The 17032-nt window shown below is 50.4% G+C and overlaps 1 protein-coding gene across 1 annotated transcript in view; it reads left to right on the top strand.

The window, feature by feature from the left end:
- The window catches only part of chd2 (chromodomain helicase DNA binding protein 2), a 108849-nt gene that overhangs the window by 9824 nt on the left and 81993 nt on the right, over positions 1 to 17032 (top strand). The window contains exons 4-9 of the mRNA XM_078427186.1: positions 3284 to 3348; positions 5545 to 5712; positions 6954 to 7091; positions 8395 to 8528; positions 13555 to 13780; positions 16160 to 16260. Of these exons, the coding sequence (XP_078283312.1) occupies positions 3284 to 3348; positions 5545 to 5712; positions 6954 to 7091; positions 8395 to 8528; positions 13555 to 13780; positions 16160 to 16260 (832 nt within the window). The remainder of the gene's footprint in view (positions 1 to 3283; positions 3349 to 5544; positions 5713 to 6953; positions 7092 to 8394; positions 8529 to 13554; positions 13781 to 16159; positions 16261 to 17032) is intronic.

The following is a 17032-nucleotide window of genomic DNA, read 5'->3' on the forward strand; positions in this document are numbered from 1 at the left end:
CTGTAACATCCTTCACACCACGTCAGGTTGTCCTAAAACCCTTGGCAGCCAACGTTATACTTCTGCATTGTAACCAATGAGTTAAAGCGGTAAACATGAGAGTACATTTACCCAGAGTGACATCCCACAAAGGCCACGTCATACCATGTAGACAAGGTGCTGGGGTTTGGAGGATAAATATTGATGGGAACATCTGCCATTACTGTTCCAACAACAAGCAGGATCTGTTGCAATATTTTGTCCATACGTGAGTGTTTCCAGCTCTGCTTCCACGTCCCATTGAAGGGTCGTGCTGAAATCACAGGAGCGGGATTTGAACCTACGGATGCCTAAGCTTTGAGCCAAACACAAAGTGCCGGAGCATCTCAGCAGTATGAGGAAGGGTCTCGACCTGGAACGTCACCTATTCCTTCTCTCCGGACATGCTGCCTGACCCGCTGAGTTACTCCGGCTTTCTGTGTCTTATCAGCGGGACAGGCAGCATCTGTGGAGGGGTGCGACAGGCAGTGTTTTGGGTCGGGACATTTTTCAGCCAATCCCCCCCCCCCCCCGTGACCCCTGCTGCCCACCTGCTAATCCACCGTGATCTGACCCAGACTCTGAAGAAGGGAAAATTCACCTGTCCATTCCCTCCGCAGATGCGGTCTGACCCGCTGGAGTTCCTCCAGCACTTTGTTTAGTTTGCTCTAGGCTCCAGCTTGGATAGTTGCATGTGAAGCCCACACAGTGATCGCTGAAAGACAGGTTTATCAGCAGCGTAAACCCCTGCCGATTCCAATCTCCCTCCTTCCAAAGTTCACCATCCGCCCATCACCTCTCCCAAAACATTCCAGTCAGGAAAGCAGGTGGGATGTTACCAGCGTGATACCTCGTGTTGCTGGCCATAGCTCCACCTTATTAATACCGCACGAGAGGAATAGATCGGGTCAATGCACGGAGTCTCTTGCCCAGGGGAGAGGAATCGAGGACCGGAGGACAGAGGTTCAAGGTGAAGGGGAAAAGATCTCATAGGAACCTGAGGGGTGACTTTTTCACACAGAGGGTGGTGGGTGTGTGGACCAAGCTGCCAGAGGAGGTAGTTGGGCTGGGACTATCCCAAAGTTTAAGAAGCATTTAGACAGGTACATGGATAGGACAGGTTCGGAGGGATATGGACCAAACGCAGGCAGGTGGGACTAGTGTAGCTGGGACGTTGTTGGCCGGTGTGGACACGTTGGGCCGAAGGGCCTGTTTCCACACTGTATCACTCGATGACTCTGACTCTATATCCAGGGGAAAGGGCGAGTGGACCAAGAGACTTGTTGTGTTAGTACTACAGTTCTACTCTGAAGCTCTGCCACACTGTGAAGTGTATGGGACACTAATAACTTTAACACCTCCCACTGAGCTGGGCCAATGCTGGTCCCAGCAGCTGGCGGATTGGTGGATGCTTGCAATCTGTCCCACCTTTATCCAGCGCCTTCTTGTGACTCTCAGCATCACGCCAAGTTGCGTCTGAAATGCAGTGGCTGCCGTGCAGGTTCCAGTTCTGCACAAACGTGGTTCTCCGACAGTCTCCCCTCCAGCGAGGGAGCGGGACGGATTCTGCATTGGTTTCCGGAGAGTGCAGCGCCATAGGCCCGGACGGCTGGCAGACGGGTCCTTCTCCAAGCGAGGGGCAGTCAGTCGCCTGGTGGCAAAGCTCACATTGAGAAAACAGATTCACTTGCGACTCAGGCTGCATTTGAAAAACTGAGCAGCTGGATTGGAAGTTTTATTTTCACAGGAGATGGTAGCAGGAGGATCGCACAGAATTAGCACGGGCTTAATTTTAACGTGATTAAATAACTTCTCAGCAGTCATTCTAAGGAAAGGTAGTGTAAGAAAATAACTGCAGATGCTGGTAGAAATCGAAGGTATTTATTTCACAAACTGCTGGAGTAACTCAGCGGGTCAGGCAGCATCTCAGGAGAGAAGGAATGGGTGACGTTTCGGGTCGAGACCCTTCTTCAGACTGATGTCAGGTGGGCGGGACAAAGGTGATCGGTCAGGGATAGATGTGCATTCACACTGACTCCATCACGCTGGGTGGGCTTGTATGTGTCGTACTGTCCCCCTTCTGACTTTCTTATTTGTATTGAACCTACCTCTTCGCTCGCCATTCCATTCGTTCCCAATCCCGCTTCGGTGGGTGAATCCCACGAACTGTGGGGGTCAGGGAACACCAGGAATGCTGTGAGTGTGGCTGCTCACGGATTAGGTCAGTAGCTGGGCCAGGGAGCACGGAGAGACTGCCAGGGAGGGGCTGGCCAGGAAAAGGGGAGGGGATCCTGAACACACACACGACATTGAGCAGTACAGCACACAAACAGGCCCTTCGGCCCACAGTCTTTCATTCAGTTTTAGTTTGGAGATGCAGCGCGGAAATAGACAATAGACAATAGGTGCAGGAGGAGGCCATTCGGCCCTTCGAGCCAGCACCGCCATTCAATGTGATCATGGCTGATCATTCTCAATCAGTACCCAAAACAGGCCTTTTGGCCCACCGAGTCCGCGCCGACCAGCGATCCCCGCACATTAACACCATCCCACACACACACCAGGAACAATTTACAATTTTACCAAGCCAATTGCCCTGCAAACCTGTCCGTCTTTGGAGTGTGGGAGGAAACCGGAACTCCTGGGGAAAACCCACGCAGGTCACGGGGAGAACGTGCAAACTCCATACAGACAGCACCCGTAGGCAGGATCGGACCCGGGTCTCTGGCGCTGTAGGGCAGCAACTCTACTGCTGTGCCACCGTGCCGCGCGATGTCTGTGCCGAGATCATTTCTTATCCATCTGCACATAACCCATACTCCTCCATTCCCTGCATTACCATATGCCGATCCAAAAGCCTTTTGAATGCCACTATTGCACCTGCTTCAACCACCAGCCCCGGCAGTGCCTTCCTGACACTCACCACCCTCTGTGTAAAAAAGCGTGCCCGCTTATGTCATTTTAAATCTGGGTCCATCACACCTTAAAGCTATATACCCTTGATGGAGCAGAAGGCAGAGAGACAGGGAGGGGACAAAGGGAGACCTCTCAACACCTGTCTGTAACCAGCCTTGTACGGGCAGGGACTGGGCTGTCAGGGAGTCACAGTAGCTTGTGCATTGTTGCAGAGTGTGGAGTTTATGTATATGAATGTTGGGTTGGGGGGGTTGGGTCTTGGGACATTGACCGGGGGGAGGGGGAGGGGGGGGGGGAGGGAGGGCAATCACAGTACAACACTCACAAAATCGTTTCTTTTTAAACACAGCAGGACAGCAGTGAAAACTCTGAGAACGAGACTCCAAGGCGGAGAGGAAGGAGGAGGTGCACAAAGTGAGTACACACGAGACGTGTGTGCAGACAGTTCATGATCCTGTGCAGTGCACACTTCTAATTCACTCTCCTCCCACCCGTGCGTGTGGAACGTTTGTGTTTCTCGGGGTGAGACCCTCGATGCTGGGGATGCGATGGTTACCATCCACACAGTCCCAGGGCAGCACGGGTAGACTCCCATAGTTTTGTTTAGAGACACAGCGCGGAAACAGGCCCCTCGGCCCACCGAGTCCGCGCCGCCCAGCGATCCCCGCACACTCGCACTATCCTACACACACGAGGGACGATTTACAGTTATACCACGCCAATTAACCGATAAACCGGTACGTCTTTGGAGTGCGGGGGGGAAGACAGAGATCCCGGAGAAAAACTGACGCAGGTCACGGGGTGAACGAACGAACAAACTCCGTACAGACAGCACCCGTAGTCAGGATCGAACTCGGGTCCCTGGATCTGCAGAGCAGCAACTCTACCGCTGCGCCACCGCGCTGACCCTGTTGAGATTCCATCAATATCCCATCAACTGGGTAGAGTTGGTCATGAAGTGCTGGAGTAACTGCCGTTCAGGCGGCATCTCTGGAGAACACAGATAAGTGAAAGGTTCCAACCCAAAACGTCACCTATCCATGTTCTCCAGAGATGCTGCCTAACCTACTGAGTTTCTCCAGCACTCTGTGAAACGTCACCTATCTATGTTCTCCAGAGATGCTGCCTAACCTGCTGAGTTACTCCAGCACTCTCTGAAACATCACCTATCCACGTTCTCCAGAGATGCTGCCTAACCTGCTGAGTTACTCCAGCACTCTGTGAAACGTCACCTATCCATGTTCTCCAGAGATGCTGCCTAACCTGCTGAGTTACTCCAGCACCCTCTGAAACGTCACCTATCCATGTTCTCCAGAGATGCTTCCTGAGCTGCTGAGTTACTCTGGCACTTGGTGTCTTTTTTTATAAGCCAGCATCTGAAGTTCCTTGTATCTAGGTGGATAGGTGGTGTTTCAGGTTCAGACCCTTTTACCAACCTGAGACGTCATCGATCCATGTTCACCAGTGATGCTGCTGGACCCACTGGGTTTCTCCAGCACATTGTGGCTTTTATTGTAACCCAATGTCTACAGTTCCCGGTGGCCTTACCTAGAGATGGTGATTAGCTGAATGCTTTGCTCTCTCTGTGTGACAGCCCTCAGTGAAGGCTACTTGATGTGTAGCTGACCACTGAATGAGCCTGATCTCGTTTCGAACCAAAGGCTAGCACGGTGGCGCAGCGGTAGAGTTGCCGCCTTCCAGCGCCAAAGACCCGGGTTGGATCCTGACCACGGGTGGTGTCTGTACGGAGCTTGTACGTTCTCCCCGTGACCGCGTGGGTTTTCTCCGGAGGTTTCCTCCCACGCTCCAGAGACGTACAGGCTTGCAGGTTAATTGGCTTGGTATAACTGGGTATCAGGGGTTATGGGGAGAAGGCAGGAGAATGGGGTTAGGAGGGAGAGATAATCAGCCATGATTGAATGGCAGATTACACTTGATGGGCCGAATGGCCTAATTCTGCTCCTATCAATAGACAATAGGTGCAGGATGAGGCCATTCGGCCCTTCGAGCCAGCACCGCCATGCAATGTGATCATGGCTGATCATTCTCAATCAGTACCCCGTTCCTGCCTTCTCCCCATACCCCCTGACTCCGCTATCCTTAAGAGCTCTATCTAGCTCTCTCTTGAATGCATTCAGAGAATTGTCCTCCACTGCCTTCTGAGGCAGAGAATTCCACAGATTCACAACTCTGACTGAAAAAGTTTTTCCTCATCTCAGTTCTAAATGGCCTACCCCTTATTCTTAAACTGTGGCCCCTTGTTCTGGACTCCCCCAACATTGGGAACATGTTTCCTGCCTCTAACGTGTCCAACCCCTTAATAATCTTATACGTTTCGATAAGATCCCCTCTCATCCTTCTAAATTCCAGTGTATACAAGCCGAGTCGCTCCAGTCTTTCAACATACGACAGTCCCGCCATTCCGGGAATTAACCTAGTAAACCTACGCTGCACGCCCTCACTTATGAATAATTGTAAATTGTCCCGAGTTGTGTGTAGGATGGTGATCGTGTGCAGGGACCGCTGGTCGACGTGGAGCCGAGGGTCCTGTTTGAGTGCCGTGTCTCTGAACTGCAACTAAACAAACACCGTGTTTCGTTTGTGCTGCAGTTGGAAACACGCCAAGTCGGAGATTGAGGGGGATGAGGAAGAGGAGTTGGATGAAGAAGGTGATGAGGAGGAGGTGGAGGAGGAGGAGGAGGAGGACGATGAGGAGTCCGGCAGTGAGGACAGCGAGCCCGTGAGAACCGTCCGGGCACGGCGCCTAGTTACCAGGAGGTGAGGGGTGCATCCACTGGGAGGCCGACACTGTCAGGCATCTCCTTGTTCTGACAACTCCAACCTGAAGCTCTCAGGATCACCTGCTTCATGAAAAGCCACAACTTGGTTCACTCATCCATTCCCACCCAAACCATCCATCCCCTCGCCAGAAGTTCATGTTCACAAGCGATCGGATCAGAATTAGGCCATTCGGCCCGTCAAGTCTACCCCGCCATTCAATCACGGCCGATCTATCTCTCCCTCTCAACCACATTCTTCTGCCTTCTCACCGTAACCCCTGGCCCTGCACTAATCAAGAATCTATCTATCTCTGCTGTATGAATATCCATTGGCTTGGCACAGATTCACCGCTCCCAGGTAACTTCCCCTGCAACCACAGGAGGGGCAACAGCTGTCCTTATAGCTGCCCTCTCGCCTCAAACCCGGGACCTCAGCAGTCCTTCAAGTGAAGCAGCATTACTCCGGCACTTTGGGGTTTTTTTTTCATGAAAACCTCAGGTTGCTTTTGCTGAATTGGCAGTTTTTTGTCCAGTTGAAAGCCAGAAATGGTCGTCATTTAAAACGATCACGTGCGTCAGGTATGTGTTCAAGTCTGGAACACGTCAAGTCATGAAAAAAAAAAAAAAAGTGCCGGAGTAACTCTGTCAGGCAGCATCTCTGGAGGACATGGATAGGCAATGTTTCGGGTCGAGACCCTCTTCAGACAGGTTGTGGTCAGGGGTAGAAAGCTGGGAGAGGTGGGGGCAGAATCCCGACTACAGGTGCTGTATGCTCCGGGATCTTTGGTTTCCTCCCGCACTCCAAAGACTTACAGGTTTGTAGGTTAATTGGCTTGGTATAAATGTAAATTATCCCCAGTGTGTGTAGGATGTTGTTAGTGTGCGGGGATCGCTGGTCGGTGCGGACTTGGTGGGCCAAAGGATCAGTTTCGGCGCTGTATCTGTTATACTAAACTAAACTAAGATCAATACCTTAATGCATCTAACGAAGGGTGCCGAATTTGAAATATCGTCTATCCACGCTCTCCAGAGATGCTGCCTGACCTGCTGGAGTTACTCCAGCACTTTGTGTCTTTTTTAACCCTGATGCTTCCATCGGTTTGTGCCAGCTGGGGACCCTGCAGAGGGCAAGGCTGGACATGACTGACCCCAGGAGCTTGGTGCAACCTGCTGCTGAGCCGCATCAGTGCAACCCGCTGCTTCGACATCCAGTTGAACTCATGCTCGTGATTGTTTTAGACCCATGGCCAAGACCCGGGGCAAAAGACAGGCGTCGCAGCGGGGGAAGAAGAGGAGGAGGGACTCTTCCGACGAGGATGACGATGACGATGACACTCCCAAGCGACAGACACGCACGTGTGTGACCAAAAACGTCAGGTTAGTGGAGTCTTCCCTTGATCTGACTCACCCCCTCTTCTCTCCGCTGAGTCTCACACCTGGATGCAGTTGGCTTCTCCCGGCTAGATTGATGGAGAGTGGGTCGTCTGGACTGTTACAGTAGCAATGGGGGGAATTGTCTACACTGGAATTTAGAAGGATGAGAGGGGATCTTATCGAAACGTATAAGATTATTAAGGGGTTGGACACGTTAGAGGCAGGAAACATGTTCCCAATGTTGGGGGAGTCCAGGACAAGGGGCCACAGTTTAAGAATAAGGGGTAGGCCATTTAGAACTGAGATGAGGAAAAACTTTTTCAGTCAGAGTTGTGAATCTGGAATTCTCTGCCTCAGAAGGCAGTGGAGGCCAATTCTCTGAATGCATTCAAGAGAGAGCTGGATAGAGCTCTTAAGGATAGTGGAGTCAGGGGGTATGGGGAGAAGGCAGGAACGGGGTACTGATTGAGAATGATCAGCCATGATCACATTGAATGGCGGTGCTGGCTCGAAGGGCTGAATGGCCTCCTCCTGCACCTGTTCTCTATTGTCTAATTGAAATCAAGAACGGAAATTCTAAGCTGGAGTTGCTTGCTGACGAAGAGCCAGTGTATGTCAGGGAGTGCAACATTGTCGAGCATGGTCAGAGCGAGCCAGCAGAGCTTTGATGATCTCAACGAAAGAAAGTTGGGACAATGTTAGTCTCGCGATCATTCGTCAGGACCGGGGAAAGTGACAGGGACAAGCTGGAAGATATGGTGATGGTGGGGGAGGAGTGGGGAAAGCCAAAGCAAGCCTTCAGCTAGGGTGAAAAACTGGAGTGAAGCGGGACGATGTGGTTCATGCAGCTCAAAGCCCGGGTGTCCACCACTCTCAATGGTGCTTTATTATCATGTGTGTGAGGTGGAAACGCACAGCAAAATTATTTTCTTCCAAGCGGTCTAGTAGAGTACGGCTGTTTGCAAGCACATCCCTGATTAGCACGGGCACTATTAGAAATAGTCCACTGAAGTCCCCCATGTTTTGGCACCGTTTTCAAAGTCCAGTCCACGTTCCAGGCAAGCCCCAGGCTTCTACGGGCCTCCTTGGACATCTGGATCGACCAGTGAACCGGCGTGCCGCTCCACGCCCGCCCACTCCGCACGCTGGCAGGCGCTGCGATTGTAACCGTTGCTTGGCTGGCTGACGTTCCTCTGGTCCTGGCAGTGAGGACGGTGAGCAGGGATTGTATTTGCTGCGGGTTAGCCTGCGGGGCTCCAGGGCAGTGGGAGGCAGCTGTGTAATGTCACTGTCGTTGTGTTTGCAGTTATAAAGAAGATGATGATTTTGAGACTGATTCAGATGATCTCATCGAAGTTACAGGAGAGCCGGCCCTGGAGGAGAACGACGACAGCGAAACCATCGAGAGAGTAATCGACTCCCGCAATGGGAAAAAAGGAGGTGAGATGAATGCCTTTTCAGTTCAGTCCTCTTCTTTCATGTCCGTCATCCATGTTTCAAATGTTACATCACTGTCATCGTCCGCCCTGAAAAGGGCGGAAGCTTCCGGTGACAGTCAGTTCACTTTAGTTTTACTTTATTGTCACGTGTGCAGAGGTACAGTGAAAAGCTTTCGTTGCATGCTGACCAGTCAGCGGAAAGACAATCATTGATCACAATCGAGCCATTTACAGGTAGTATAAGAAAATAACTGCAGATGCTGGTACAAATGGAAGGTATTTATTCACGAAATGCTGGAGTAACTCAGCAGGTCAGGCAGCATCTCAGGAGAGAAGGAATGGGTGACGTTTCGGGTCCCGAAACGTCACCGATTCCTTCTCTCCTGAGATGCTGCCTGACCTGCTGAGCCATTTACAGTATACATACATGATAAGGGAATAATGTTAAAGTTAAAGCCAGCAAAGTCCAATCAAAGATAAGCCGAGGGTCACCAATGAGGTAGGTAGTAGTTCAGCACTGCTCTCTAGTTGTGGTAGGATGGTTCAGTTGCCTGGTAACAGCTGGGAAGAAATTGTCCCTGAATCTGGAGGTGTGCGTTTTCACACTTCTGCCTCAGGGAAAGACAATAGACAATAGACAATAGGTGCAGGAGGAGGCCATTCGGCCCTTCGAGCCAGCACTGCCATTCAATGTGATCATGGCTGATCATTCTCAATCAGTACCCCGTTCCTGCCTTCTCCCCATACCCCCTGACTCCGCCATCCTTAAGAGCTCTATCCAGCTCTCTTTTGAATGCATTCAGAGAATTGGCCTCCACTGCCTTCTGAGGCAGAGAATTCCACAGATTCACAACTCTCTGACGGAAAAAGTTTTTCCTCATCTCAGTTCTAAATGGCCTACCCCATATTCTTAAACTGTGGCCTCTGGTTCTGGACTCCCCCAACATTGGGAACATGTTTCCTGCCTCTAACGTGTCCAACCCATTAATAATCTTATACGTTTCGATAAGATCTCCTCTCATCCTTCTAAATTCCAGTGTATACAAGCCTAGTCGCTCCAGTCTTTCAACATATGATAGTCCCGCCATTCCGGGAATTAACCTAGTGAACCTACGCTGCATGCCCTCAATAGCAAGAATATCCTTCCTCAAATTTGGAGACCAAAACTGCACACAGTACTCCAGGTGCGGTCTCACTAGGGCCACGTGTGGCACCTCAATGGTTCAATGGAGCTTTAGTTGTCATAGGTGCAACTGCACAGTGAAATTCTTTTTGCACATATTACACATGTGGGCGCCGCTATTTTTGGCGCCATTATCCAAAGTCCGGTCGGCCCACGCGCTCGTTGTATGGGAGCAGTTCCCGTGAACCGACTTCCCTCTCTCCTGGCCCGGCCATCTTTGTGCCCCTGGGGCGCCTCCTGCAGACGATAGACAATAGGTGCAGGAGTTAGACATTTGGCCCTTCGAGCCAGCACCGCCATTCACCGTGATCATGGCTGATCATTCTCAATCAGTACCCCGTTCCTGCCTTCTCCCCATACCCCCTGACTCCACTATCCTTAAGAGCTCTATCTAGCTCTCTCTTGAATGCATTCAGAGAATTGGCCTCCACTGTCTTCTGAGGCATTGAATTCCACAGATTCACAACTCTCTGACTGAAAAAGTTTTTCCTCATCTCCGTTCTAAATGGCCTACCCCTTATTCTTAAACTGTGGTCCCTGGTTCTGGACTCCCCCAACATCGAGAACATGTTTCGTGCCTCTAGTGTGTCCAATCCCTTAATAATCTTATATGTTACAATAAGATCCCCTCTCATCCTTCTAAATTCCAGAGTATTCAAGCCCAGTTGCTCCAGTCTTTAAACCTACGACAGTCCCGCCATTCCGGGAATTAACCTCGTGAACCTAGCCGACCTTGAAGGTGCTGGAGGCATTACCCCGGTTCACCCTCCTGACTTGTTCTGCACCTTGTTCTGCTCTGCACTCGTGCCTGGACAAACCCAGGTTCTGCTTTTGGATCAGAAACATCCTGGCTTCAGCAGACTAACTGGCCAGTGGAATTGAAGATTTGCCTTCTGGTCTTCTGAGCCTTGTGGGGGGGGGGGGGGTGGGGGGTTAGAATTTCTACCTTTCCACCACAGGGCACAAATGCTGCCCATCAGGAAACTCCACGACCTGGGATGAGAAAGGGAGCTAGATTAGACAGACCCAAGGCCCAAAGTGCTTGAGTAACTCTGAAGGGTCAGCCAGCATCTCGATCGGATTGAAGAAGGGTCTCGACCCAAAACATCACCCATTCCTTCTCTCCAGAGATGCTGTAGGTTCCGCTGATATCTCCCGCATTTTGTGTCTGTCTCGAGGGATCACGGACATTTTGGGTCGGGTAAATGAGAGGTGGGTTGTTGCTTTGTGTAATGAGAGGGACTGCTGGGAATATTATTGAAAGGCAGCATGTCTTGTGTTTGTTCTGGTTTGGTGATGGCTAGTCCAAACCTAAAGAGAGGGAAATGCACATGCCTCTGCTTAGCTCTCCACTGCCTTGCACCACCTGCCCTTTCCATGTACCCCACCATATACCCCCTCCCCTCCCCCTTCTTACCTGTTAATCCCCCTTTCCATGAACAAGACACAAAGTGCTGGAGGAGCTCGGTGCGTCAGGCAGCATCTGTGGAGGGAATGAACGGGCAACCTTTTTTGATTGGACCTTTCTTCAGACTCATGCCACCTTTCCTTGTTCCACTCTTCCCCTGTTTCCCCCCGACCCCCCCCCCCCCCCCATCCTCACCTAGTTTTCTCTCTGTCTTAACCCCCATGCAAGGCTTGGAAGGATAGATTTTGAAGAACCCCATAATCAACAACCAGAGGACATAGGCTTAAGGTGAGGGGGGGGGGGGGGGGGGGGGGGGGGGGTAAGATTTAATAGGAACCTGAGGAGTCACTTTTTTACGTAAAGGGGGCTGGGTGTATGGAACAAACTGCTGGAGGAGATAGTTGAGGCAGGTAGTATCGCAATGTTTAGGAAACATGTGGACAAGTCCATGGATAAGATAGGGGTAGAGGATATGGGCCAAACACAGGCAGGTGGGACATGTTGGCCGGTAAGGGCAGGTTAGGCTGAAAGGGCCTGTTTCTATGCTGTAAGACTTTGTGACTGCTTCCTGCAGCATGAACGTGGACCATGGGATAAAGGCAGGCATCTCGCAGCGGCGTGTAAATTAACAGCCGAGATCCATAATGTTTTGGATATTAAAGGAATCAAGGGAAATGGATTAAAAACAGGAAATACTCGGATCAATCGGCATTTCTGGTGCGAGTGTGGTTAGGGTTTTAGGTTGGTGACCTTCTTCAGAACCAGAGGGATTTAGAGGTGAGACAGTCATATTGATGAGGCCTCAGGCCCACTGAGCTCCTTACTGAATGGTGGAGCAGAGTCAAGGAGCCTTCAGAAGTCCTCCCACTATCAATACCCGAGGCCCTCACCATCCTCGACCTTCCTCCACCCGCCCATCCCTCATCCCGCCTCACTCTTCACCCTCCCGGTGCTGTTACATATACGGACGCTGCTTATGCAGAGGCCAGCTGTTGACAGACTTTGTCCTATTTTGGTTGATTCTTTGAGCTTGGCGTCACTTTCTGGAGCCCAGTGGTCGGACTTGAGCCTGATGTGAGCCGACTATCTGTGCTGAGGTCGACATTGGGAGTTTATTGCGATAGAACTCGCAGATAGACCGCATGGGTTTTCTCCGGGTGCCCCGGTTTCCAAAGACGTGCAGGTTTCTAGGTTAGTCGGCTTCGGTAAAATTGTAAATTGTCTCGAGTGTGTGTGGGATGGTGCTTGTGTACGGGGTGTCCTGGTCGGCATGGACCCGGTGGGCTGAAGGGCCTGTTTCCGCGCTGTGTCTCTAAAGTCTAAACTCCATGGATGTTTTATCAGACTAAACTGTAAACTCTAAACTTTAAGGCAAAGATAGACAAATTCTTGATGTCAGGGTTGTGGGGAGAAGGCAGGAAAATAGGATTAGGAGGCAGAGATCAGCCTTGATTGAATGGCGGAGTGGATTCGATGGGCCGAATGGCCTAATTCTACTCCTATAACTTGTGAACTCCCAATGGCTACCTCGACACAGATAGTCAGCTCACATCAGGCACCATGACTCTAATAAAACACTTCATAACTGAACACCTTCGCTCAGTCCGCCTAAACCCACCTGATCTCCCGGTTGCTCAACACTTTAACTCCCCCTCCCATTCCCACACTGACCTTTCTGTCCTGGGCCTCCTCCATTGTCAGAATGAGGCCCAGCACAAATTGGGAGGAACAGCACCTCATATTTCGCTTGGGTAGCTTACACCCCAGCGGTATGAACATTGACTTCTCTAACTTCAAGTACCCCTTGCTTGCCCTCTCTCTCCATCCCCTCCCCCTTCCCAGTTTTCCAACCAGTCTTACATAGAAACATAGAAACATAGAAAATAGGTGCAGGAGTAGGCCATTCGGCCCTTCGAGCCTGCACCGCCATTCAATATGGCTGATCATCCAGCTCAGTATCCTGTACCTGCCTTCTCTCCATACCCCCTGATCCCTTTAGCCACAAGGGCCACATCTAACTCCCTCTTAAATATAACCAATGAACTGGCCTCAACTACCTTCTGTAGCAGAGAATTCCACAGATTCACCACTCTCTGTGTGAAAAAAAACATTCTCATCTCGGTCCTAAAAGACTTCCCCCTTATCCTTAAACTGTGACCCCTTGTTCTTACTGTCTCCGACTACATTTTATCTCTGTACCGCCCACTCGCCTGACATTAGTCTTGACCCCGAAACGTCACCCATTCCTTCTCTTCCAGAGATGCTGCCTGACCCGCCGAGTGACACCAGCATCTTCGGTTTAAACCAGCATCTGCAGTTCATTCCCACTTGGTAATGGAGTTGGCACGGTGGTGGCAAGGGTGGCCGGTGTTGGCTTCCCCGGTGGACGTGGTGCTTTGGGATTGGTTTAATGCATTTATTTCTCCCCATTGGCAGCCATCGGTGCCCGGACCACGGTGTACGCGGTGGAGGCGGATGGGAATCCAGGGGCCGACTTCGATCCGGAGAAAGATGAGTCGGAGGTGCAATACCTGATCAAGTGGAAGGGCTGGTCCTACATCCACAGCACCTGGGAGAGTGAGGAATCACTGAAGCAACAGAAAGTGAAGGGGATGAAGAAGCTGGAGAACTTCATCAAAAAGGATGAGGACAGAAAGCAGTGGTAATGGCTGGCCCTCTATACAATCTCATTTATCACCCCATGTACAGGGAAAAGATTCATTGCCTCCCGCCTAGACTACTGCAACTCCCTATACACTGGGATCAGCCAATCATCCCTGTCCCGCCTGCAATTGGTCCAAAACGCCGCAGCGAGACTCCTGACGGGTACCCGTAAAAGGGACCACATCACCCTGACTCTGGCCTCTCTCCACTGGCTCCCAGTACGGTACAGAGTCAACTTCAAGCTCCTCCTATTTGCATACAAAGCCCTAAACGTGCTTGCCCCCCCCCCCCCCATATCAAAAATCTTCTAACCCACCACTCTATCTCCAGGTCCCTCAGGTCGGCCGACTTGGGGCTACTGACTATCCCGCGGTCTAGGCTTAAGCTCAGGGGTGACCGCGCTTTTGCGGTTGCAGCTCCTAGACTGTGGAACAGCATCCCTCTCCCCATCAGAACTGCCCCCTCCATCGACTCCTTTAAGTCCAGGCTCAAAACCTACTATTCCCTAGCGTTTGAGGGGGCGCTGTGAACTGTTTATGTATGTGCTGTTATGTTTGTGTGCCATTGTATGTTCGTTCTTAGTACCTGAACTGATGTACAGCACTTTGGTCAACATGGGGTTGTGTTTAAATGTGCTATACAAATAAAATTGACTTGACTTGACTTGACTAACCAGTCAGCGGAAAGACTATAGGTGATTACAGTCGAGCCATTCACAGTGTACTGATACAGTATAAAAGTGTAAACCTACGATTTAAACCAGCATCTGCAGTTTTTTACCCCTAAGTATAAAAGTGTAGTGCAAAGTAAATTCTGATTAAAGATAGTCTAAGGCTCTCCAAGGGGGTAGATAGCAGTTCAGGACCTCTCTCTGGTTGTTGGTGGAATGGTTCAATTGCCTGATAACAGCTGGGAAGAAATTGTTCCTGAATCTTTGAAGGTGGGCGTTTTCACACTTCTGTACCTCTTGCCTGATGGGAGAGGGAAGGAGTGGGAATAACCGGGGAGGGACTGGTCCTTGGTTATGTTGCTGGCCTTGCCGAGGCAGCATGAGGTGTAGATGGAGACAATGGAAGAAAGGTTGGTTTGTAATAGAGTGATGCAGCGTGGGAACAGGCCCAACTTGCCCACACCGGCCAACATGCCCCAGCTACACTCGTCCCACCTGCCTGCTTTTGGCCCATATCCCTCCAAACATGTCCTATCCATTTACCTGTCTGACTGTTTCTTAAACGTTGGGATAGTCCCTGTCTCGTCGACCTCCTCTGGCAGCTTGTTCCATACACCCACCGCCCTTTGTGTGATGGTTTAGGTGTCTTCCTTATCAGAGTCCATCCCCAATTTAGTGGTCTTTCTGGTGAAACGTTTTGGCTGGAAGATCTTCCTTTGACAACTGTTTAGTGTAAGAGCAAGTAAAGCCCTTTAATCAGATTAGAGGCACATGTGCTGGTAGAATCTTAGGTATTGTGTTTTCCAAATTGGCATCTGACGGTTGAATTGGCTTCTTTTGACCAACCAATGAAATGCAAAGAACATCAAACTTTTGGAGCATGTGTAAGCAGGAACTGCAGATGCTGGTTTACACCAAAGATAGACACAAAATGCTGGAGTAACTCAGCGGGTCAGGCAGCATCTCTAGAGAGAAGGAACAGGTGACGTTTTGAGTCGTGACCCGTCTTCAGATTCAGAGTCGGGGAGGGGTGGACACTAAAGGAATGGGAAGGTACAGAACAAAGCAGAGCCTGCATCGATGACGTAGGAAAGGTGGAGGCCACAATGCTCCATTGTTGGCTGGGGATGAGTTGATTACCGAGGAATACAAACAGTGCAATTAGCAAGAGGACTAGAGTGGGGGAGGGACGGAGAGAGAGGGGAAGCAATGGTTACTTCAATTTAGAGAAATCAATGTTCATACCGCTGGGCTGTAAGCTGCCCAAGCGAAATATGAGGTGCTGTTCCTCCAATTTGTGTGTGGCCTTTGGAGTAATTCTGCTGCCATTTTACCAGTGATTGTACCACAAAGTTGCTTCTCAATTATGGGTGGCACGGTGGCGCAGCGGTAGAGTTGCTGCCTTACAGCGTTTACAGCGCCGGAGACCCGGGTTCCATCCCGATTGCGTGTGCTTGTCTCTATGGAGTTTGTACGTTCTCTCCGTGAACTGCGTGTGTTTTCTCTGAGATCTTTGGTTTCCTCCCACACTCCAAAGACGTCCAAGTTTGTGGCTTAATTGGCTTGGCATAAATGTAACGTTGTCCCTAGCGTGTGTAGGGTTGCGTTAGTGTGCGGGGATCGCTGGTCGTTGCGGACTCAGTGGGCCGAAGGGCCTGTTTCTGCGCTGTATCTCTAAACTAAAATGAATTATTCCCACCCAAACAGGCTGTCCAAAGCATCCCCAGAAGATGTTGAGTACTACAACTGTCAGCAGGAGATGACTTACGAGCTCAATAAACAATACCAGATTGTGGAGAGAGTAATCGGTAAGAATCGGCCGACAGTTCTTCATTCTGCAGAGTAAAAGTTAATGGTGCAAAAAATGTTTGCATGTGCGTTTCTGTGACTTGCAGGGAAAGTTAAGCTGAAGAATGTGTTTCCTGTTAATGCTGAACAAAATATTAAGCACAGTCTGAGCCACAACAAGAAGAGTATCTTCAACTTTACCGTGCAAGGTTACTTTGCTCTGTAGCAATACCTTAATTGAGCGTAGGAGTCAGGAAGTCACGATGCAGCTTTACAGGACTTTAGTTGGGCAGCATTTGCAGTATTGCGCACAGTTTTCTAACCGCCCCAATACAGACAGGATGTGTGCAGATAAGGTTTACCACAATACAGGGCCCTCCATAATGGTTGGGACAAAGACCCATCATTTATTTATTTGCCTCTGTACTCCACAATTTGAGATTTGTAATAGAAACAAATCACATGTGGTTAAAGTGCACATTGTCAGATTTTAATAAAGGCCATTTTTATAACATTTTTGGTTTCACCATGTAGAAATTACAGCAGTGTTTATACATAGTCCCCCCCCCTCTCTCTCTCCCTCTCTCTGTGTCTCTGTCTGTCTCTCCCTCTCTTTCTCTCTCTCTCGCTCTCTCTCTCTCTCTCTCCTCTCTCTCCTCTCTCTCTCTCTCCCTCTCTTCTCTCTCTTTCTCTGTCTGTGTCTGTCTCTCTGTCTTCTCTTTCTCTCTCTCTCTCTCTCTCTCTCTCTCTCTCTCTCTCTCCCTCGTCTCTCTCTCTCTCTCTTTCCCACTC

Source organism: Rhinoraja longicauda, chromosome 33 (assembly GCF_053455715.1).
Source record: "Rhinoraja longicauda isolate Sanriku21f chromosome 33, sRhiLon1.1, whole genome shotgun sequence".
NCBI classification, from domain to species: Eukaryota; Metazoa; Chordata; class Chondrichthyes; order Rajiformes; family Arhynchobatidae; genus Rhinoraja; species Rhinoraja longicauda.